The sequence below is a fragment of the Botrytis porri genome (genome assembly GCF_014898465.1).
Source record: "Botrytis porri strain MUCL 3234 chromosome Unknown BPOR_001, whole genome shotgun sequence".
Lineage (NCBI taxonomy): Eukaryota > Fungi > Ascomycota > Leotiomycetes > Helotiales > Sclerotiniaceae > Botrytis > Botrytis porri.
In genome coordinates, this window is record NW_024066075.1 from 3,003,779 (window position 1) to 3,024,846 (window position 21,068).

The 21,068-nt window shown below is 39.8% G+C and overlaps 9 protein-coding genes across 9 annotated transcripts; 6 read left to right on the plus strand and 3 right to left on the minus strand.

The window, feature by feature from the left end:
• Positions 1 to 238: 238 nt before the first annotated feature.
• On the plus strand, positions 239 to 1,919 carry EAF01_000823 (uncharacterized protein; the record flags this gene model as incomplete). Its single annotated transcript, XM_038909073.1, has 5 exons — positions 239 to 314; positions 364 to 639; positions 691 to 882; positions 1,107 to 1,558; positions 1,611 to 1,919. The coding sequence occupies 5 exons, from the start codon at positions 239 to 241 to the stop codon at positions 1,917 to 1,919; spliced, it is 1,305 nt and encodes a 434-aa protein (XP_038775979.1).
• Positions 1,920 to 2,225: 306 nt separating this feature from the next.
• On the plus strand, positions 2,226 to 4,206 carry EAF01_000824 (uncharacterized protein; the record flags this gene model as incomplete). Its single annotated transcript, XM_038909074.1, has 4 exons — positions 2,226 to 2,315; positions 2,373 to 2,398; positions 2,476 to 2,657; positions 2,735 to 4,206. The coding sequence occupies 4 exons, from the start codon at positions 2,226 to 2,228 to the stop codon at positions 4,204 to 4,206; spliced, it is 1,770 nt and encodes a 589-aa protein (XP_038775980.1).
• A 1,125-nt stretch (positions 4,207 to 5,331) lies between these two features.
• EAF01_000825 (uncharacterized protein) lies at positions 5,332 to 6,669 on the plus strand (the record flags this gene model as incomplete). Its single annotated transcript, XM_038909075.1, has 3 exons — positions 5,332 to 5,441; positions 5,490 to 5,616; positions 5,674 to 6,669. The coding sequence occupies 3 exons, from the start codon at positions 5,332 to 5,334 to the stop codon at positions 6,667 to 6,669; spliced, it is 1,233 nt and encodes a 410-aa protein (XP_038775981.1).
• Positions 6,670 to 7,331: 662 nt separating this feature from the next.
• Positions 7,332 to 8,155, plus strand: EAF01_000826 (uncharacterized protein; the record flags this gene model as incomplete). The annotated part of the gene is made up of 2 exons (XM_038909076.1): positions 7,332 to 7,372; positions 7,423 to 8,155. 2 exons carry the CDS (start codon positions 7,332 to 7,334, stop codon positions 8,153 to 8,155), a joined length of 774 nt encoding a protein of 257 aa, XP_038775982.1.
• A 397-nt stretch (positions 8,156 to 8,552) lies between these two features.
• On the minus strand, positions 8,553 to 9,268 carry EAF01_000827 (uncharacterized protein; the record flags this gene model as incomplete). The annotated part of the gene is made up of 2 exons (XM_038909077.1): positions 8,553 to 9,067; positions 9,124 to 9,268. 2 exons carry the CDS (start codon positions 9,266 to 9,268, stop codon positions 8,553 to 8,555), a joined length of 660 nt encoding a protein of 219 aa, XP_038775983.1.
• A 196-nt stretch (positions 9,269 to 9,464) lies between these two features.
• EAF01_000828 (uncharacterized protein) lies at positions 9,465 to 10,745 on the plus strand (the record flags this gene model as incomplete). Its single annotated transcript, XM_038909078.1, has 2 exons — positions 9,465 to 9,585; positions 9,637 to 10,745. The coding sequence occupies 2 exons, from the start codon at positions 9,465 to 9,467 to the stop codon at positions 10,743 to 10,745; spliced, it is 1,230 nt and encodes a 409-aa protein (XP_038775984.1).
• A 63-nt stretch (positions 10,746 to 10,808) lies between these two features.
• EAF01_000829 (uncharacterized protein) lies at positions 10,809 to 12,000 on the minus strand (the record flags this gene model as incomplete). Its single annotated transcript, XM_038909079.1, has 2 exons — positions 10,809 to 11,806; positions 11,865 to 12,000. 2 exons carry the CDS (start codon positions 11,998 to 12,000, stop codon positions 10,809 to 10,811), a joined length of 1,134 nt encoding a protein of 377 aa, XP_038775985.1.
• A 3,189-nt stretch (positions 12,001 to 15,189) lies between these two features.
• On the plus strand, positions 15,190 to 18,524 carry EAF01_000830 (uncharacterized protein; the record flags this gene model as incomplete). Its single annotated transcript, XM_038909080.1, has 2 exons — positions 15,190 to 17,908; positions 17,965 to 18,524. The coding sequence occupies 2 exons, from the start codon at positions 15,190 to 15,192 to the stop codon at positions 18,522 to 18,524; spliced, it is 3,279 nt and encodes a 1,092-aa protein (XP_038775986.1).
• A 479-nt stretch (positions 18,525 to 19,003) lies between these two features.
• EAF01_000831 (uncharacterized protein) lies at positions 19,004 to 20,028 on the minus strand (the record flags this gene model as incomplete). The annotated part of the gene is made up of 4 exons (XM_038909081.1): positions 19,004 to 19,215; positions 19,287 to 19,345; positions 19,414 to 19,641; positions 19,976 to 20,028. The coding sequence occupies 4 exons, from the start codon at positions 20,026 to 20,028 to the stop codon at positions 19,004 to 19,006; spliced, it is 552 nt and encodes a 183-aa protein (XP_038775987.1).
• Between the last annotated feature and the right edge of the window lie 1,040 nt (positions 20,029 to 21,068).

A 21,068-nucleotide genomic window follows, 5' to 3' on the forward strand; every position in this document is an offset into this window, starting at 1 on the left:
GGATTGATTTGTTGTAACTGACTGTGGGTTGATGCCAACATGACTGCATTTATATTGGCAACAGTCGGATGCGGAGGGGTGTAAGGGGTGTACTTACTACACCGTCTAAAAAAAGGGTACTTCCCCTCTCCCTAGACATTAGCTTAAACACCATCTCCATCGACATCTAAATGACTCCAAAGCTCCAGCAGCTTTTCAATTATTCATTTTTGAGAACATTCGCCAACTTTCGTCAAACATGGGAGTCATAACTACCACAACAACAATTCTTGAAGAAAAACAAGATCGTAATAGCAGTTCTCGCTCTACTAGCGGTAACTCTCCCCTAACACCTTACAGACCGCCACAGCTAATACGTGAAAGTATCCCATATCAAGTGTGCAATCTACAACATCTACATCCACTCTCTCTCGAAATTTCCAGGTCCTAAGCTATGGACCGCTTCGCGACTCCCATTCATATACTATCTTCTCACCGGACAACTCGTAAAGAAAGTAAAAGAATTCCACGACATCTACGGAGAATTCTACCGTCTGGCACCAGATGGAGTATCATTTGCTAGCGAGCAAGCTTGGAATGATATATACACTTTTCGTCGCGGACACAAGCGTGCTTTGAGAGATAAGGTTTGGTATATTGGTTAGAAAATAGGTTAGATGAGAATATTTAACAATGAGCTAATTATTTCAGCACCGAATAATCAAGCCGATAACCTCATTACAACGACCGACTTTGAGTTCCACGCTCGTGCTCGAGGATTGATGAGTAATTCTCTCATGGATGAAGCGCTCCGCACACAGTATCCATTAATCGAATCTCATGCTGACATGCTGATATCCAAGGTCAGAGGAGCTGCCGAGAAGCCTGATAACTTGATCGAAGGTGCTCGAATCAATATTACAGACTGGTTGAATTTTTTTTTACCATGAACATCATCGGAGATTTGGCATTTGGAGCACCGTTTAATTGTCTTGAGAAAGGAGAATACCATCATTAGGTCCATACACTATTCAGCTATCTCAAGGGAATATCAATTGCTGCAGCTCCTCGGTTCTACCCTACGATGGAATTCCTGTTTCAGAAATTGATTCCGAGAAGAATCATAGGGGAACAGAGACAACATAGCGCGTATGCGGAAAAGACGATCAATCGTCGCTTAGATGCGAAAAGTGATCGTCCGGACTTCATGACCCCTTTCATGAGAAACAATTCAATTTTGAAAATATGTCCCGGGAGGAACCGGGAGGGAATCGTATCGACGTTTAATTTCATTGTCGTGGGTGGTTCGGAAACTTCAGCAAGGGTGATGACTGGCATATTTAGCCACCTCACCAAAAAGAAGAATAAGCGGATACTTGACCGACTTCGTGATGACATTAGAACAAAGTTCAAAGAGGAGAGAGAGATCACCTTAGATGCGATCCAAAGTACTCCTATCCATTATTTGGAAGCTGTGATTAACGAGGGCTTGAGAATGTGCAATCCAATTCCTAGTGGACTACCACGTGTAGTCCCTGAAGGTGGGGATGATTATTGCGGGACGTTCCTCTCAGGAGGCGTGAGTACTCAAAACCATATGAACAGTAATTCGCTGGACTAACATTTAGCAGACGCGTTTAGCAGTTCGAACATATGCGACCAATCGATCCAAGAAAATATTTGCAGATCCAGACGAATTTGTTCCTGAACGGTGGCTGCCGAAAGACCATCAACCGATGAAATATGCAAACGATCAACTCTCGGCTAGCAAACCTTCCAGTGTGGGATTCCACAGCTGTCTTGGAAGGCCTCTTGCCTGGGCAGATATCCGTCTCGCAGTCACTAGACTCTTGTGGATGTTTCATTTTTCGGTTGATGGAGAGGACGAAGTAGATTTTGACGAGTTTCCGGTGATAATGATCATTCAAAAGCACCTATGAACTTGAGAGCCAAGATCAGACCTGGTATCTAGCAACAGTTTCAGGGAAAGTGATGAATGAAGATGTAGGCAATAGGATTGGCCACCCAGGTCGCGACAGGGGTTCTAGGCGTCAGCACGTTGATCACTGCACGTGCATGGTAGAGGCAACAGCTTAGCTTGATTAGGGGATACTCCTATCCAAGAAACATCAAACTGATAGAACTCTCCGTAAATAAATTTTTGTGATGATCATCTTCCTAGACTTGTGCCGAAGAATCCTTCCAGGCTGATTGTGCGTTTGTATCAATTTGTGTGACTTGAACCAATGATGCCACGAGGCACGAGCAAGAGTAGTGGAATGACAACTGTCCCTGTGAAACGAAAGGACAAACGAACTCGAGCATATTTCCCCAAGGTAAGTTACCATTGATTCCTCAAAGTAACTTGACGTTGACCAATATGATAATTTTAGACAAGGACTGGTTGTTGGACTTGCAGGTTCGTGTACTAAACTCCGGAAACCTTATTTTCACCACCAAGGTCACGTGAATTGCTAAGATTGACCACATCTTTAGAAAACGACGAGTCAAATGTGACGAAGAAAAGCCACATTGTGCAAGATGTGAAGCTTCAGGCTTCCAATGTGATGGATATTTTTTAGACGCATTTTCACAGGCTCGTAAGCGCACGAGTGTTGTTCGAAAATCAGAGCCAAAGAGAAAATCTAGTGTAACTGATCGTGCTATACTACCGAAAGGTCTGATCCTTCCAATCAGCAATTTCTAGATATTTCATGTTGGAAAATTATATGATCGGTGACTAATGCGAAAGCAGCTCCCAAAGTAGCTCGTATAAACATACGAGTCCTGAGACCAAGGAGTCCCATCGTCGAAACCGAACAAGAATACCGCTACTTTTGTTTCTTCACCGACAATACCACACGACGTTTGTGCGGATTCTTTGAATCGAAACTATGGAGTCGTCTAATGTTGCAAGCTGGCGAACAGGAACGGCCAATTCGACACGCTATGAGCGCTATAGGGGCTCTTGATTTGATCTTACATACGAAAGAGCAGAAGTCGCACTCATTAGTTGCAAGGTCAACAATAGAGGACCATCATACTTTCGCTATCAAACAGTATGATAAAGCAGTAAAATTGATGAAGTCAAATATCGCTGAACGAGGTCATTCATTAAGAACAGCTTTACTGTTTTGCTTGCTCATTGTATGCTTCGAGAATCTATATGGAACGCAACAATCCGCCACTGTACATATCGTAGCTGGAATTCGTCTGATAGAAGCATATCATCATGACCATACATCTAGAAGTGGCATGTCCCATCTGCAAAAGCCTGAGAAGTCCGATGCTTCGACAGATTCGGTCACTTTTGGCATATCTTCTCCAGTACCAAGTGACGTAGAAGATGAGATCTACCAGGCCTTTGGCTTACTAGAAATTGCTTCCTTGAGCTTCAATGTGGACGGTCGGGGCATGGCCTATCATATGTTAGCTAAGGATTCTGGATCCTCGTGTGTAAAGAACATGCCTTCGCGTTTTGTATCTCTCCCAGAAGCAAAGGCCTATTGGGATCTCATCATGCGTCGTCTTTTGCATCTTTTGCCCACGCTGAATACTGCACAGGCGACGATGCGCGGTTACGAGGATGAGGATGAGACAGCAAACATCAAGAAACCTTCTTCGGCTGTGATCGAAGAGCAAGAGAGATATCTTGCTGAACTGATATCTTGGCACGAGGCGTTCATACCAGTCTTGCAAAAGTGCCGTCTCTTCTCAAGCAGTAGAGATTTCGCAGGTGCCACAATTCTAAAATTGCGTTGGATCCTCTGTCGTATTGCCATAAACTCCGCATTGGTTCCATCGCAAGTCGCTCTTGATCAATACTTGGAAGATTTCCGCGAAGTCCTCAATTCAGCAAAAAGCTTAATGTCTCATCCAGAATGGACAGGCAAGTTCACATTTGATTCTGGAATCATCAGTCAGATATATGTTGTTGCACTCAAATGTCGAAATTTTCCAATTCGATCGGAAGCTATCTCATTATTGTTGTCGAAGTCATGGTGCGAGGGGGTGTGGGATAGTGCTGTGGCTGGCAATATTGCTAGATCAGTTGTGGGTTTGGAAGAGGAAGGTCGGGAAGCTGGATTCATATCTGAGAGTAAGAGAGTGTATCAGACCTCTATGCGATTCGATCTACAAAAGCGGATTGGGACAGTGAAATGCTTTAGGAATATCAGTAACGCATCCGAAAGAGAGCACCCTATTACAAAGAGCATCAAGTGGTAAAACCATGATGAATGGAGACCATTTCTATGCGCCATATGCTTGCTTGAGGCTTATGTTGAAAGAAGGACACAAAGCATACCTGCCAAAAATACGATGGATACTCAATGTGTAGTTGAGTTGGACTCTGGAACTTTGACCATGCGCCAAGAAACCGAGTACCCATCAAAGATATAGCATGTGACCGGCTTGAAGGTGTTGATGATGGAAAGCGGTGTGAACCAGCTTCAGAGATTAGCCGACCCCATAGATATAATTCTAAATATGGCGACAAACATTTAAGCACCCCCACGTCTCGTATGGCGCAGCGGTAGAGTTCATCATTACCGAGTAATGTTGTCCGCCTCTCTACTTGCATTGGCAGGGCTTCGTCAGTGTCAACGTATATAAGACCTATCTTAACGTAAGTTTAGATAGGGTAAAAACGATTTGGTTCATTGGGATTCTAGGCGTCGCGCCTAGAGTTTTGCCATTTTGGAATTCGTTTTTGTGGGGCTTAACAGAGGTTGGTAAGTAATGGCAGGTGAATATTTCATATTGTTGTTCTATTGAAGAAGGCTGAAAGATTTCGTTGGAGTTGGTTGGCGGTCAAGTGTTGAAACTTCACTTCAATCTTTGAATCTCCTTTTTGGTGGAGACTATATTTTGTATTGCCTTCTTACTCAAGCACGATATGGTCTGGTATCTAGTGTCTACTCCAAAATTCAATAATTGTGGAAGTCTGTATTGTTTATGTTATTTTCATGTGGACATGATGAAGTTTGGTAAAAGGTAGATACCCAGATGCCGCACATGTTGAAGAAAGAACAAGTAATACATCATTTGTTTCCATGATTTTTTTCCACGTGTTCATTGTGATCATTACAATGCAAATTAAAGCCTGATAGTATGGCAAATGAATCAATGAGGTGAATTCAGGACAATCACGTGTAGGGACTATGTTTGCAATACTTTTCAGATCTAGCTCAGGACAAACACTTTTCTAACCAAAAACCACAACCACAACCTCGAAGAAAAAGTTCATTAAAATCCCCCCCTTCCAACCAAGATAAATTAAGTTCTCAGAACTACTAGTTTTTCGTGGTCAAAAGCAACTGTAAGAAACATATCAAGCTTCTATAAAGCATTATGGACCCTCCAATCAAATCAAATCTACCCTCGGTCGAGAATCAATCCTCCTCCGAATCACTATTTACGAATACCATAATCAAGCAACCTCACCCACTTTTTATCTCCCAGTAAGTTTGATATGTCTCATTCTACAAAATGATACTGAACATTCACAGGTTATACACCACTGGAAAATACACAGATCTTATTATCAAGTGTCAAGGCAAAGAATTCAAAGTTCACCGAGCAATTGTTTGTTCTCAATCAAAGCCTATTGCTGCGGCTATAGATCACGGATTTAAGGTAAGTCAGTTGCAAGGTGATGATGAGTGGATTGTTCTTGCTGACATCAAGGTTTAGGAAGCTTCTGATGGCGTTTTCAATTTCGAGGAAGACGAACCAGAGATTGTGGAGTACATCATCAGATTCCTGTATGATGGCCTCTACTCTGTATCCAAACAGCGGAAATATCCTGATACTGCGACATGGAGAGGAAACGCAACTTCTGTCATGCCAGATGGAACATCTCGCACTAGAGATTCAGCATTGAGTTCGGACCCACCAGCTCTCCCGGCTGGGCAAAAGTTGTTTCTAAGCTCAAACGGCGCCTCCATTTTCGGACCTCCACAAGTACCAAGAGACAGTGGACGCAACTTGTTCAGCTACGTACCCCAAACTGGTGAAAAAAAGTCGTTATTCAGCCTTTATCGCGACGTTTCTCCTAGGACTACACCTGCACCCGCAAATGGAAGCCTGTTTCGCTCTGTTTCTCCACCTACTACTCAAGCAACTACCCCTAGGTCGACATCAAGCTTATTTGGTCCCACTGTTTCCGCCAATACCCCTACAACTGCGACCGCATCCTCAACGAAGAGCTTGTTTGTCCGACCCACAGAAAATACCTCGAGCAATACTATCGAGGCAGCAAAGACACCAATCGAATTATCAAAAGGCAAATTCAATTGGTCAGGTCGTGGTGGTCTCTTTGGTAGGAGCGCAACTTATGGTCAATCTTCCGAAAACATCGAGCTTCAAGCAGAGGACTTGATCAAGCATGCAAAGGTCTATATCATGGCAGAGAAATATGATATCCACGCATTAAAGACACTTGCTCGTCAAAACTACTCTTCTGTCGCAGATAACTACTGGAATTCTTGTTGTTTTGTTCAAAGTATTGAACTTATTTTCGATGGTACGCCTGATATCTCCGAAGGTGATGATCTTCGAAAGGCTGTTCTGGAAGTTGCTAGTAGGTATATGAAACTACTCCTAGTCAGGGGAGATTTTGCTCAAATGTGCCAGGAGAGAGGTGACATCAGTTTCCCAATTCTTCAGTGGTCTTCGTGGTCGATGTAAGGATTCTCAAGGATGTTATGTGGAATGATTTTACGATACTGTAGGCGGATGGAGCTTTGAGTGGGCAAATGCTCCGGTAGTTGATGCTTCGGCAGTTATTAAGGATACCAATTTATTTTCTGTTCTCTAATGATAGTAATGATACACAAAAATGAATACAATTATGTTCTTCAGAGAAAGACAATTGATTTCATTCAAATGTATGCGACTTGGGAAATGTAGCACAGTCTACGGGGTTCTAATGTACATTCCAAGGCGTGTAGGCTCATGAGAAGACCTCAAAAGCTGAATATAGGAAAAAGTCTCCAATACCCACTTATTCGTCTCAAAAATTGATCAAATCATTCTATGCAGACAAGACAACGAGAATTTACTATATGAATTTTAGAATCTAAAAGTGTGAAGCCCTTTCATAAGTTTGTGCACTCACTATTAATAGTAAATGTTGAAGCCAGCATGAAGTTGACCACTTTGTACTTCTCAAGAATGACAGGAAGTTGAGTTGGAGGAAGAAAACTCAGGGCTTTCAGCCAGCTTTGATGAAATATATAAAGAGTGAGCGTTCTGGAACGATCGATTCCATTTATTGATGTGAATATAAACATGAGGTTCCTATCAACTCCATCAAATGTTAGTGCGACATTTCTTCTGTACAAGCAGTCATGAATCAACACCAGAAAGCAATCACTGAAGCCCAGCGTGGGTAAGTCAAGCCGTCGATTGTGTCTACCCTTTTCTAGACTAACCTGTAAGAATTTACCATTCAAAGGAATTCCACGATATCGAATTGAAGTGCAAGGACACCATTCTCTATGCACATAGTGCAATATTGCTACCTCGCTTCACGGTCCTCGCGAATAGAGAAGATGAGAGATGGAGCGTCATTGAAACAAATCTAAGACGATTTGATATGTCAGATCAGCATTCATTCATCGTCAACGCAGCACTTTGCTACATCTACACATCCGAATACAACGATGACCCTTCTGGAACCTATTCAAATCTGAACATGCTTCCTCGCATACTCGGACTGCCTTTTCACCCCCAGGATTCCTTTTCACCTGCCAAGAATCTTGACGACTCACGACTAGTTTTCAACACGGAAATCTACATCTTCGCTCGCAAATACAAGATCAAAATGCTGGAATGCCTCGCCGCCGAAAAATTCTATGATGTTGCGCGTCTCCCTTCACCTCCGTTGTTCAACTCCAACACAGACGTACTAGAGAGAAGACCTGCTTTTGTCGCAGCCGGATCTCTCCTCTGCGACAACATGCCGGATCTTGTCGATAGGAAAAGCGATGAGTTGTGGAAAACGATGAAAGTGATATCGTTCACGAATTACAAAGTTTTGAAGGACGTGAGATGGAAGGATGGGGAAGAGAAGAGAATTTTTTGGGAAAGGGAAGATTTTATGACGGAGCTGTTAGAAACGGGATGGCATCTTTATCGCGATCTTTCAGTGAGACCGAGAAATCTGGGGTAACTTGCTAGAAGTAATGGTTGGAGACATCAATCTTCATTGATAGAGAGGCGAACCTACTTTTCATACGAGGGATTATGACCTCGTCAATCAAATCAGGATTTATGAAATGCAGGTAAAATGTAGAGAGCTCGACTTTCGTATGATGTTCGTCAATGAAAGAAGCGCTTGCTGTAAATTGTTGCTCAATTGACCAATCCATTGACGTGTAATGCCGATCAGCTAAGAACTTTCCTTTTGCATTTGATATTCAGTATAGATACCCATTCCTCATTCGGATTTAAAATCAAATTAAAGGGAAACGATAGAAACTTCCTGTGTTCTGGTAATATGACAATAATTTACAAGTGCTGCTCGTTTCATGAAGTCAATGTATGATATTCCACCACCCTCGCGCTATTTATTTCTTTCCCTTTCCCTTTGTCTTCTTCTTACTAGTTTGCCTCCTCTCACCATCAGGTCTTCCCAATACACCCCTCGTTCTCTGGTATTGCAAGACAATATTCTGCACACTGCCCATATCATGCTTGGGCTTCCTCATGTATGTCAACCTGGCTCTTCTGGCTCTCTTGGCCTTTCTCTGTACCACCTCGATACCCTCCACATTGGGACTATATATCTTATACCACATTTCGACACCCACTCTCGTCAACTCATTTCTCAATAAGATACCCGTCTCCACACCCCGTCGTCGAATATTGATACATACTCCGGCAAATGGATCGCCAGTTTTGAGTCGTACGAGAAGAATATCGCCAACTCTGGCTGCTTCTGGGTTTGTTTTGGAGAATAGGTTGGTACGGGCACCGGTGGGATCGAGGACGGCAATTTGCTCTGCGTGAATGTTTTTTATTGGTTCCTTGAATATCTGAGCCGGTGATGAGGGTGGAGGATAAGTTTTGATTTTCCGGACAGCTATTTAGGGTATTAATATAAGAGGGGCTCAATTGTAAGATCGATGGAGGACCGACCTTGAGTCTGAAGAGGAGTCTGCGACGCCGGCTTTGAGTGGTGATATGTAGTCAAAGACCTCGAAATGGTCTTCTGTTGTCTAGAGAGCCTCAAGAGAGATTTCCAACAGCTCAATGGCCGCAATGTGGGTGTCATGGTCGCCATGATTGTTGTGGTCTTGATTTTGTATTGAAATGAGGTTGAATGCGACCAATCTGAAAAATTCTGCCGCTTTTGGGGTCACCGCCTAAATATTTAAATCAGAAGTCCAAACTCTCTTAACGATAACGGTCGACCTCACCCCTCCAAATAGTAACCATACACCCTTCCAAAGCTACCTGAATTTACTTTCCAGGTCATCATGAGTGGTAAAGGTCTTTCCAAGGTCATTCGTGGCAGCGAATGCTTGTTCAAGCATGCGCCACTAAAATTGACCAGACAACAACGATCTTTCACAAGTTCTCCAGTATGCCAAAAAGTTGGTATGTGATTGAAATGGCCAAATTGTATTCCATGTGTTGACTTCAGAGTAGGCCAAGTTCCATATTTCTCTCCAACCTCCTCCCCAGAGCTTGACGCCTTACTGTCGAAATACCGAAAGAATCTGTTCTTACCCGCACATCTTTCAGAATACGACCGGGAGCTAGTATACGGCAGTAGACATGCAGAGTCACTCAAAACTGATCCGGTCAAGGTCCAGATTGGTGAAGAAGAATTCGTCCTAGAGCACATAAACCAATTGAGAGATATACCAGGCACCACGAGAGGATTTAGACAAGTTCTCAATCTCATGATGGAAAAGAAGGATTGGGACAATCTACCACAGTTCCTTGAGGGACATCGCGATTGTCGACGACCTTTAGCACATGCCTTATTGTGTCAGATGATTCGACGGGCCGGTTTAGTAGGACGAATGGATGCTGTTATTGAGGCGGCAAGAAGGGTTCGACACACAGGATTTCGCTTGAACGACGAAGAAATTGTTCTGCAAATGATGTACTGGACCTACTATAAAGCACAGGTCAGTGGCTTTGAAGAGCACGAAACGAAGCAGGCGCTTGCATGGGCAGAAGCCGTAGCAGATTTGCTTGAGGATCCAAGACATGCTGGAGATAAGGGCCCATTCCTTGCAGAGGGCGCGAACGATGTACGGGCTCTTCCGGAAGTGATTGGCATAATATTGCAATTAGCTGCAGTTCGTGCCGTCAAACACACAGATGGGAAGGATTTGGATGGGAAGGTCGCAACTTATACTTCAAGGCTACTTGGAACGCCATACGACTTGAGCACTTCTTTACTCAATCTTAAGAGGCCAGAAGTACGGGTGTATTCGAAATCCAGTGCCGTCGACTCGGATATAGCCAGTCAAACTAAAATGGATGGTGGAGATTATTCTGCAGAGGAAATACAGAAAAAGACTATCCGGGCTAAGAACCATTGGCTTGTAGCTGCAGTACCAGTGCTGCATGGGATGAAAACAGCATTACATGTTTTCGACCCATCAACGGTAGCTTCATTGAAGTTGAAGGAAAACATACCTCGATTAGAGAAACGTGTTAATAGGTACGCGTCCGACTTGAAGGGAATCGCTGCGGGAAACCTGGGTTATAGAACATATACCAATTTATTTGGCTCAGTATGAGTCACATGTTTCTTTTAATGATCGGATGAAAACTTTTGTATTTGTATATACTTGTACAATAATCTAAGGAAGCACGATATACTTCTCTAAATGCTTTGGAATTGCTCCTAGAAGTTTCTTTTCCGATAACCACTTCTTGGAAAACAATCGGTCCGCATATCTGTATGCGCCATCGCATAGCACTGTCACGACAGTGTGGCCTTTTCCGAGTTTTTCGGCTAGCTCCTTAGCAGCAGCGACATTCAAACATGAGCTAGCTCCGAGGTACAGCCCTTCCTCATCTAAACAACGGTAGACCATCTCGATACTCTTCTCATCACTGATGTGCAGTGAGCCATCTAATAAATCAATGTCTGGTTTTAAGTTGTCTGTAACTCTGCCTTGTCCGATTCCCTCTGTGATACTAGAGCCAGTTCTATCCACCAACTTTCCACCTGACTGAATGTATGAATGCAACACACTTCCGGGAGGATCAGCAAGGTAGCATTTGACCTTTCCGTCGGACTTTGTCTTCAAATATCGAGTGATTCCGGCCAAAGTACCTCCAGTTCCTGTGGCACAGGTGAATGCATCCACTTTGCCATTAGTCTGATTCCATATCTCTGGCCCGGTAGTCTCAATGTGGGCTCGTCTATTCGCGATATTGTCGAATTGATTTGTCCAAACCGCGTTCTCCAATTTATCGGCATGTCGCTTTGCTTGATGGTTGTAATTTTGTGGATTGTCGAAAGCTACTGCTGGTACTGGATACACTTCGGCACCCAATAATCTTAGAAGGTCAATCTTCCCTTGAGATTGTGTATTGGGCATGTAGATGACGAGCTTGTAACCTTTAGATCTGCAAACATGTGCGAGACCAATTCCTGTATTTCCAGCGGTTCCTTCGACAACAGTTCCTCCAGGCTTCAATAAACCCCTCTCTTCGGCGTCTTTCACAACATATAGAGCTGCTCGGTCCTTGATTGATCCTCCAGGGTTCATAAACTCTGCCTTTCCCAATACTTCACAGCCAGTTGAATCAGAAATGTGATTTAATCGAATGAGTGGGGTGTTTCCAATGGCTATGATTGTTTAGTCAATACTTTATAACGCGCCGCGAACTACCAAGATTCAACGAACCTCCAGTTAAACCCTTTACCGCACCCTGAGCCTTAGAAACTCCAATTCCATATTGATTTGGAGCTTCCATCTGAGCAACATTTTCCGCAGCTCTTACAGCTGTGGTCGTAAAGCGACGAACGCCAGATCTGAACATCTTCAAGATGATTTGGGACAGCAATTGGACCAAACTTTTGCGCTTGACTTTTGTACTTCCGAGATTCTTTATCCGATTCTAATAAATGCTTCGCACTGGTCCGATGTCGCCATCGATACTTACCGAGGCCGATTTGGTCGATATGGCCAAAACCCCAAAAATAGATTTCTGCCTGAAGCAAAAAAAATTCTAAAATTTGTATGGTGTGGTTATAGAAAACTTGGAAAAAATATTTGTATTATACAGAACACAATCTCATCGTATATTACTACAGAAATTATACATAATATATCTTTAATTTTTCGAATAATACAATAATAATAATATTATTATTAAATTGTAATACTTATTTTAATGATAGACCTTACTTTTTATTAATTATATAAAGCTTATATAATTACCTTAATATATATAATCTTATAATAAATAAATATATTTAATATAAATAAATAATTCAATTTATTTACTTTTTAATTAAAAATCTTTTACTTAATTTAAAGAAAATTAATAATATTAAATTATATAATTAATATATTAAAATAATATTTAACTTTATTATAATTAATAATTCTTTTTTCTTTTTACTAATCTTTAATATATTAAATTCAAAATATTTATATAATTTATTAAAATGTATATTCTTTGAATTATTAAAAGTTAATAAAAATCAATATATTGATTTTTTTTATAACTTATATAATATTTATTATTATTTTATATATATATATGAATTATTTAAAGTATTTTGAAAAAAAGATTTAATATAAGATTTAATATAAGATTTAATATAAGATTTAGTATAAGATTTAATATTAATATAATATAAAAAGCGTATTAATATAATAATAAGATTATGTTTTATTCTTTTAGATTATATAATGATTTTAAAGATTTATATATTTATTTACTTTTTCTTTAATTTATTTTTATAAAGTTATTTATTCTTTATCAATTTTTCAAAATAATTTTAAATAATATTAGTAATTAATTATTTAAAAAAAAATAGATTAAATATAATAAATCAAGAGAATTTTTTAATCATTTTTATAAAATAAAATAAGGAATGAGGAAATATATTTTTCATTAATATTATAATAATTTTTAAAGCTTTTATTATTAATTTTTAATATATTAATTTCTATTACTTTTTCTAAATTAAAAACAATCTTTAATTTCCTTTCTGTGAAGAATGTGGGGTTCCGGAGGAATCTCGGCCGGGGCCGAAGGTCACGCTTGTATAATATATCATGTGATATAATGAGAAACCGGGCCTCTTCGGGCCCGGTAAGGGCTCCATAGGTACCCAAAATCCCTATATATACTACCCTTCGGGTAGTAGGTAATAGGGAGAACGAACACAATTCAACTCTTCTTATAAATACTATGTGATTCACCTCACTTTCTATTTTTAGTAATTTTATTAAGAAATATAAAATAAGCTTTAATTATAAAAAGAACTTTATTTTATTATTTACTTTAAAACCTTTAAATATTATATTATTTTCAAAGTATTATAATGGATATTAATATATAACTAATTCTGAATATTTATTAAATATAAATATTTATGTAATAAATTAGGAATATATATTAGTATATATAGTTATAAATTTCGATTTTATAAAAGCTAATTAATTCACTAATTAAATATAATATAATTTAAAAATTGAATATTTTTTATAAATCGATTGAAATTATTTTATAGATTTATAAATATTTTTAGAATTTATAATTTAAAGTATATTAAATAATATATTTTGAAAATAAATATAAAGTATCAATATAAATATATTCTATAATTTTAATTAAAAAAAGTATATTATAAGATAAACCTCTTTTTCCTTTAAAAATAAATATATAATAATCTTTTATTATATTCTTAAATATATTTTAATTTAATATTATCTTTTAGAATTTTGAACTAATATTAATCTTATTTATATTATTCTTTAAAATAAAAACTTTTTATAAAGTTTGAATAATAAATATATATTTTTAATATGTTTTATAAATGTATTATAATTATTAATTTAAAAGCTTTTTTTTAATTATTATATCATAATTTTGTTTTTAAATATAAAATTATTATAGTTAATTTTAAACTTTTAATTAAATCTTTAAATATTAAAGTATTTAATAATAATTCTAATCTTAATATTAATAATAATCTTAATAGTAGATTTAAAAAGATATTATTTAATATTATAAATATTATATTTATTATTATATTATTTATAAATTAATTCTTTATATTAAGTTAATAAAATTTAAGATTAAAGTATTTGTTACGACGGCATCCAACACACCGCGTCACATGACATAAATCGCACGTGATGGAGCGTCAAGGAGCTTCAGCGCTCCTGGAGCGCGTTGCGATCCTTAACGATCCAACATATCGGAGAGGTCCCAGGGACCAGGACAAAGCACGAAGGTCTATATAAAGAATGGGATTTCATTACAATGTAGAGCTTCGTGCTCAAGAACAATCATTAGTTTCATTACTATAGTTACGAGAATTGCAACCAGTTACCAACCTTATTGAATTCCTACTTGAAGTCTAGTCTAAACCACCTCGAGAGATCTCTAGACACTTCCACGTGACCCTAGAGGCAGCTCCCGTAACAGTATTATAATTATATAAATGATATTATATAAAATGAATAAGAAAAAATGAATAAGAAAAAATAAAAGAAAATTAAATATTTATAAAGAAATAATATATTAGTATTTATAAAGTTTGAAAAGAAGAAAGAGTATTAAATTACGAAAGTAATTTAGTAATAGGTGATATTGATTCTTATTCCCACATTCCTGAATACTAAATACACTTTTTCATCAGGCAGAAATCTATTTTTGGGGTTTTGGCCATATCGACCAAATCGGCCTCGGTAATACTTTATCCCGGAGGCGGGGCGGGTCTTATCGCTTATCGCTGACAGCCGCTCATGACTAAGCAGGGGTAGGAAAGTAAACAAATCAATGTCAACAAACATCAAGTGTGAAAAAAAGTGATTGATCATTTAAGGCGTCCATGCAGCCTGCGACAATACTCTTTCGACTCTCACTATACTATCCTCTACGGATATTACTGTCGCCCAATCCAAGTACAACGAATCTACGACCACGAAACGGAATAATCTATGATCAAAACGGAATTTTTCATATCACACCTGAGCCCAAGAAAACAAGATGCCGGGCAAAGTCTCTAGCAGGAGCTCGAGGACATCTGCTTCTGGATCTCGCAAATCATCTACGGTGGAACCAAGTAGTCGCAGATCTGCTACATCTAAATCCTCAGCGCCATACGTTGAAATTCCAGAAGAGACACCAGACAATGAGTTGCGCACGCAGATCTCAGCCATATTTCGAGATTCCCAAAGAAACACCGCATCACATAGAAAATTGGTCGTTAACTTACGTAAAATACAAGAGGCCTGCTGTTATGAGCCAACTAGCAAGAAGAATAAAACTGGCGCAGAAGACTTTGAGGAGGAGGAATTCACATACGAGTTCACAAGATGTGTTCTAAGAGTGATGCCGATCAAGAAGAGTGAGAGTGTTGGAGAAAAGGCGATTCGTTTTATCGGGCTGTTTTTGAGACATGCTAATGAGAAGGACAATGAAGTGACCCCGGCAAATGAAGAGGAGGATGGAGTCTTGGTTGAGACGCCGAGTACGAGACTCACAAGTCATCTCATGACGACTATTTTACCTCTTTTAACGGCCAAAGAGAAATTTGTGCGATTTAGATCCACGCAGCTGATTTCGCATATCATCAACTCTCTCGATTCGATTGATGACGATCTCTTTCAGCAACTCCGACATGGGCTTCTGCGCAGAATCCATGATAAAGAAGCGATGGTGAGAGTGCAAGCTGTGCTGGGTCTTGGCAGATTGGCTGGAAACGAAGCAGAAGGAGAGGCAGATGAAAGTGATGATGAGTCTTCTGGGGGTTTGCTTGTCAAACTATTAGCAGTTTTGCAGAATGATCCCAGTGCCGACGTTCGAAGGTCTCTTTTGATCAATCTACCAATTTTACCAAATACGCTACCATACTTGCTGGAAAGAGCCAGAGATCAGGACCCTGCAACTCGTCGGGCACTATATTCTCGACTTTTACCAGCACTTGGAGATTTCCGACATTTGTCACTTTCGATGCGTGAAAAGTTGTTACGATGGGGTCTTCGCGACCGTGATGAAAACGTTCGCAAAGCGGCTGCGAGACTTTTCAGAGAGCGTTGGATCGAAGATTGCTTGGCATCAGCTGCAGCAGAGTCTGCGGAAGGTGAGGCAGCCGAAGAGAATAGAGCGCCGAATATGGACGCGCTATTAGAGCTTCTTGAAAGAATTGATGTTGTTAATTCTGGGGTTGAAAATGGGGTTGCGCTAGAGGCGATGAAAGGTTTTTGGGAGGGCCGACCCGACTTTCGAGACGCCGTTGAATTTGATGATCGCTTCTGGGACACATTATCGGCGGAAGCTGTATTCATGGCAAGAAGTTTCAATGATTTCTGTCGGAACGATGGAAATAGCAAGTATGAGGCTTTGATTGAAGAGAAAATGCCAGAAGTTACGAAGCTGGCATTTTACCTCCACAGATACACTGCCGTTTTGGTAGAGGCTCTCAAGAGGATTGCAACACAAGAGGAGGTGACCGAGGATGTAGCGGAAGAGGAAGATACCGTGGAGCAAGAATTCATCGTCGAACAATTACTCCACATTGCTCGAACTCTGGACTACTCAGATGAAGTTGGACGACGGAAAATGTTCACGCTTCTGAGACAGCACTTGGCGATTCCGGAGCTGCCTGAGGAAGTTACTAAACTAACCGTTGAAGTCCTCAGAGGAATTTGTGCCGCAACTCCTGCTGGTGAAAGGGAATTTTGTAGTGTGGTCTTGGAAGCTGTTGCAGATGTTCATGATACAGTTACGGATGAACAAGATTTCGAGGATGCGGAAGAGAGCTTCCATTCTGCAAGATCTGATGTCAGCGATGACGAAAAGCCCACCAGAGGCAAGAAAAAGCCCCCAATGACAGAAGAAGAAGAGCAAGAGAAAGCGGTCCGTGAAATTATGGTCAATATGAAATGCTTGCATATTGTGCAATGTATGCTTGAAAATGTTGAAGGAAGTCTTAAGGAGAACCCGGATCTTGTAGCTATGCTCAACAACCTTGTTGTACCGGCTGTGCGTAGCTATGAGGCACCTGTGCGAGAACGTGGTCTTGTCTGTATTGGCTTGTGTTCTCTTCTTGACAAATCTTTGGCCGAGGAGAATCTAGCTCTTTTCATACATTTCTTCAGTAAAGGCCACTCTGCTCTTCAAATAACTGCTTTGCAGATCTTGACCGATATGCTCAATCAACACGGTGCGCAACTTCTGGAATCGAATCCTACAATTTTGACCAAGGTCTATCTGAAGGCTTTGAAATCCGGTGCCAAAGACCCTGAAGTCCAGGCAGCAGCTACCGTTGCTGTTGCTAAGCTCTTACTGGGACGTATAATCACGGATGCCTCGTCTGCTATTGATGATCTATTGAAGACATTGGTTGTCCTTTACTTTGATCCCAGCACAGCTCATAACCAAGGTGTTCGTCAAACGCTTACCTATTTCCTACCGGTTTACTGCTACAGCAGAGCAGAAAATCAAGATAGAATGCGAGGAGTGGCATTAGACGCCATGCACAAACTATTTGAAACGCAAGATGATGATGAGGATGCTGAGGCTGAAATGGTTGGTCTTGGGACGATCGGTGCCCATTTGGTAGATTGGACAGACCCTAGAAAATGCTATGTTCCTGGTAATCAACTTACGTTATCCGATGATGTAGCTAAGAAAGCAGTCAATGGAGACGTTCATCTTGATTTTGCTATGGATATTTTGGAAAGGTTAAACTCGACTATGAGACGTAAGTTAAAACATTCGTTCCTAGTGCTATAAGACCTAAACTAACACTTCAAACAGTGGAAGAAAAGAAAACTCTTACACCACTTCTTGCCAAACTTCATATCTCACCAGCCTCATCCGAGGATAAGCTTCGTGCCACATATGAGGAGGTGACTGAGGCCGTCGAGAACAAAAAGCTGGGCCTCGATGCTACTGGTAGAAATGCTTTGTTCAAGATACACGTTACTCTTGGCAAGATTGTAAATTCTCTCGCCGAAAAAGATGCGGGAGAAGAGAGTGTCTTGAGGGGAGGAAGTGTGATGAGAGATAGTGTAAGAGGTGAAAGCCTGCCGATCGGTGACAGCAACAGAAGCAGGGCTGGAAGTGTGGAATCGAAAAAGAGCAGAGGTCCGGAAGTGATAATGGACAACCCAGTCAAGATGGAGAGCGTAGAGGAAGACGAAGAGGAAAACGCGGAGGAAGAAGATGTCGATGACAGCGAAGGAACGGTCGTTGCAGAGCAAGAGAAGACCATCGTCCCTCCCGATGAGGAGGAATCATTGTTAGAACAACAGTTGCAGGATAGTCTGGTTGAAAGTCTCCTGGACGATGATGGAGATATTGAGATGGGTATGTAGGGCTGAGGTGTATATGAGTAATGGTTTGGGATATCGTCCTTGGAGTTCGGTTGGTTTAGTGTGTTGGATTAACGAATCTATGAATTGATGCCCTCATCATTGGGAAAATGAACCTGGATTGAATTTAATGTGTTGCAGAATGTTTACTGCGAGTGAATGCTGGTTTTTTTGTATTGAGGAAACGCCAGATCTACTCGGCACTTAAAGTTTGCATTAAAGCATCTTAGATGGTGCTCTTATCCAGGATAGCTTCTGAAGCGGATTGAGGCATTGCTCGAGAAAATGCGAACTATATAGCCTTGAAACGATCTTCCCAGTGTCATCTCGATATACTCTCTTCTTCAAGATCACTATTAAATGGCGAGACTTCCTCCCTTCAAGCATGTCCAATAGGAACACAGCTCTTTTCTACGTATGCTTGAATGATCCGTAGTGCCTTTTGGACAATGCTACGCTACACTATACGAGATCTATAGATACTATAATTTCGATTTCCCATCCGACTCTTTACTCCACAAACCATCCCATTCTACCTTATGCTCTAAATGTTCTTTCCGGGTTGGCACACGCACTTTATGATGTTCACACGTGCAATAAATGATTGATCCATCTTGACTAGTCATGGTACCACGAAGCATCGCCATCGTTTTGCCATACTGGACTACTTCGGTATAGATGCGTACAGTTATGCCTGGGATTATTAATACTTTGGTCCTCTAGGCGTACTGTTTTAGCCACATGATAAGATGGAAATCTACGTACCAACAGGAACAGCCCTTAGATAACTCAAATTGAGCGTCCTCGTTACGCCGCCCAGGAAACTACTCCCCATTAGCATCAACATTTATCTCAATCCTGACCCCACATTACAGAAAGAAGAGAAGCATACTCCCAAGATCCGGGTTTAGCAATAGGTCCCAAAGCAAACGTAGTGCACATATCAAATATGACAGCACCGGCTCCTCCATGCATTACATTGTTGATATTGCTATACTGTTCATCTATGAAGAAATCGAATGTTGCGGTTCCTGAGGAGGTTGCATCGATGATTTTGATGTTTTCCATGAGGTGGCAGTCAAAGCCTTTAAATTTTTGGGCTTGGGCGATCAGGCGGTACCTGGGGGTTTGTTAGAGGGATGGGAGAGGAGGGTGTAGGATTTGAGGGGGGGAGAAGTAATGGGAATATGAAGCGAAGAGCTGTTGTGAGAGATTGAGACGAGAAAGAGTAAACGAAATAGAGAAAATCGGATTGATGCTCAAGAACTTCTTGAGGCTGTGGTATAGCACTACTAACCACCCAGGGAAAAAGAGTCCTTCATTACACGGAAGTCGACCAACAAAATATCACTACTGTACAGGTCTCGTAACTTGCTGTATCATATGCTCCCAATCGGCGCATACGGATAGACAAATTCTCGACACATCCACATAAAGAAACTAAAACTAAATACCTCTCAAAAATCGCCTCGATACCCTTAATAGCCTCTTCCCGTGACTTCGACATCTTGCACCGAATACCCCTCTTATTCTTCCTGTCCTTCCCACTCTAATTACTCTTTCGCAAATGAAAACAGAAATTTCAATTCGCATAAAATGAATATAGACCGAGTAAAATATGAAATATCGAAGCTTCACGAGAATCACGTAGCTTGAAAGGTAATTTAACCAAGATCGAGCGGTGGACGCGACGCTCGTACCGAGGTTCGGGTGGTGGGGTAATAAGGTCAAACTTGTGAAGGGGTTGGGTTGTGAGATTATGAGGTTATAAGCCACCACTTGTCGAAAAAAGTGACTTGTTTTGACGCTGATGATCATGCAAAGTTTATTTGATGGGATGTGCTTTTTATTATATAAAGCATCTGGATGATTCGCTCAGATATGCAAGGCTCACCTTGTTAGCGGAAGGAGCAGTTATATATCCCCTAAGGTGTTAATTCATGACGCTATTATGGTCTGTACGATATATCTTAGATTGATCACTTTATTTATAAAAAATAGAGTCTTTAGTTATTCGATTTTTTAATTTTTAAAAAATACTGATAAGTAAGAATTAGCCTAACCTAATTATCATCACTTTTTTTAAAAAAATAAAATTAATATTAGCTAGATTTTATATTAAAGATTGAACATATAGTCATCGTATACTACTACTAGTCACTTATCAAAATCACAGTAAAATTCATTATAATTTACAAAATATACTTTTAATTTTTAAATTATAAAATCAATAGTTTATATAAATAATTGATATAATTAGATTAAAAATAAAATAAAATTTATCAAAATTTTTAAAATTTATTTTTAATAATTTTTTCTATTAAAGATTAAAAAATTAGAATTAAAAGAAACAATAATTCTTTAAAATATTGAAATTTGCTAATAAAATAAGCGAAAATCAAAAACTTCTATAAACATATTCTTAGACAATATAATTAAGATTTTAAAAGAATTAAAAATATATTAAAAATATAATTTTATTAAATATTAATATCGAAATAATATATATACTAAAATTCAACTAAAAATATTTAGTTAAAGTTATTG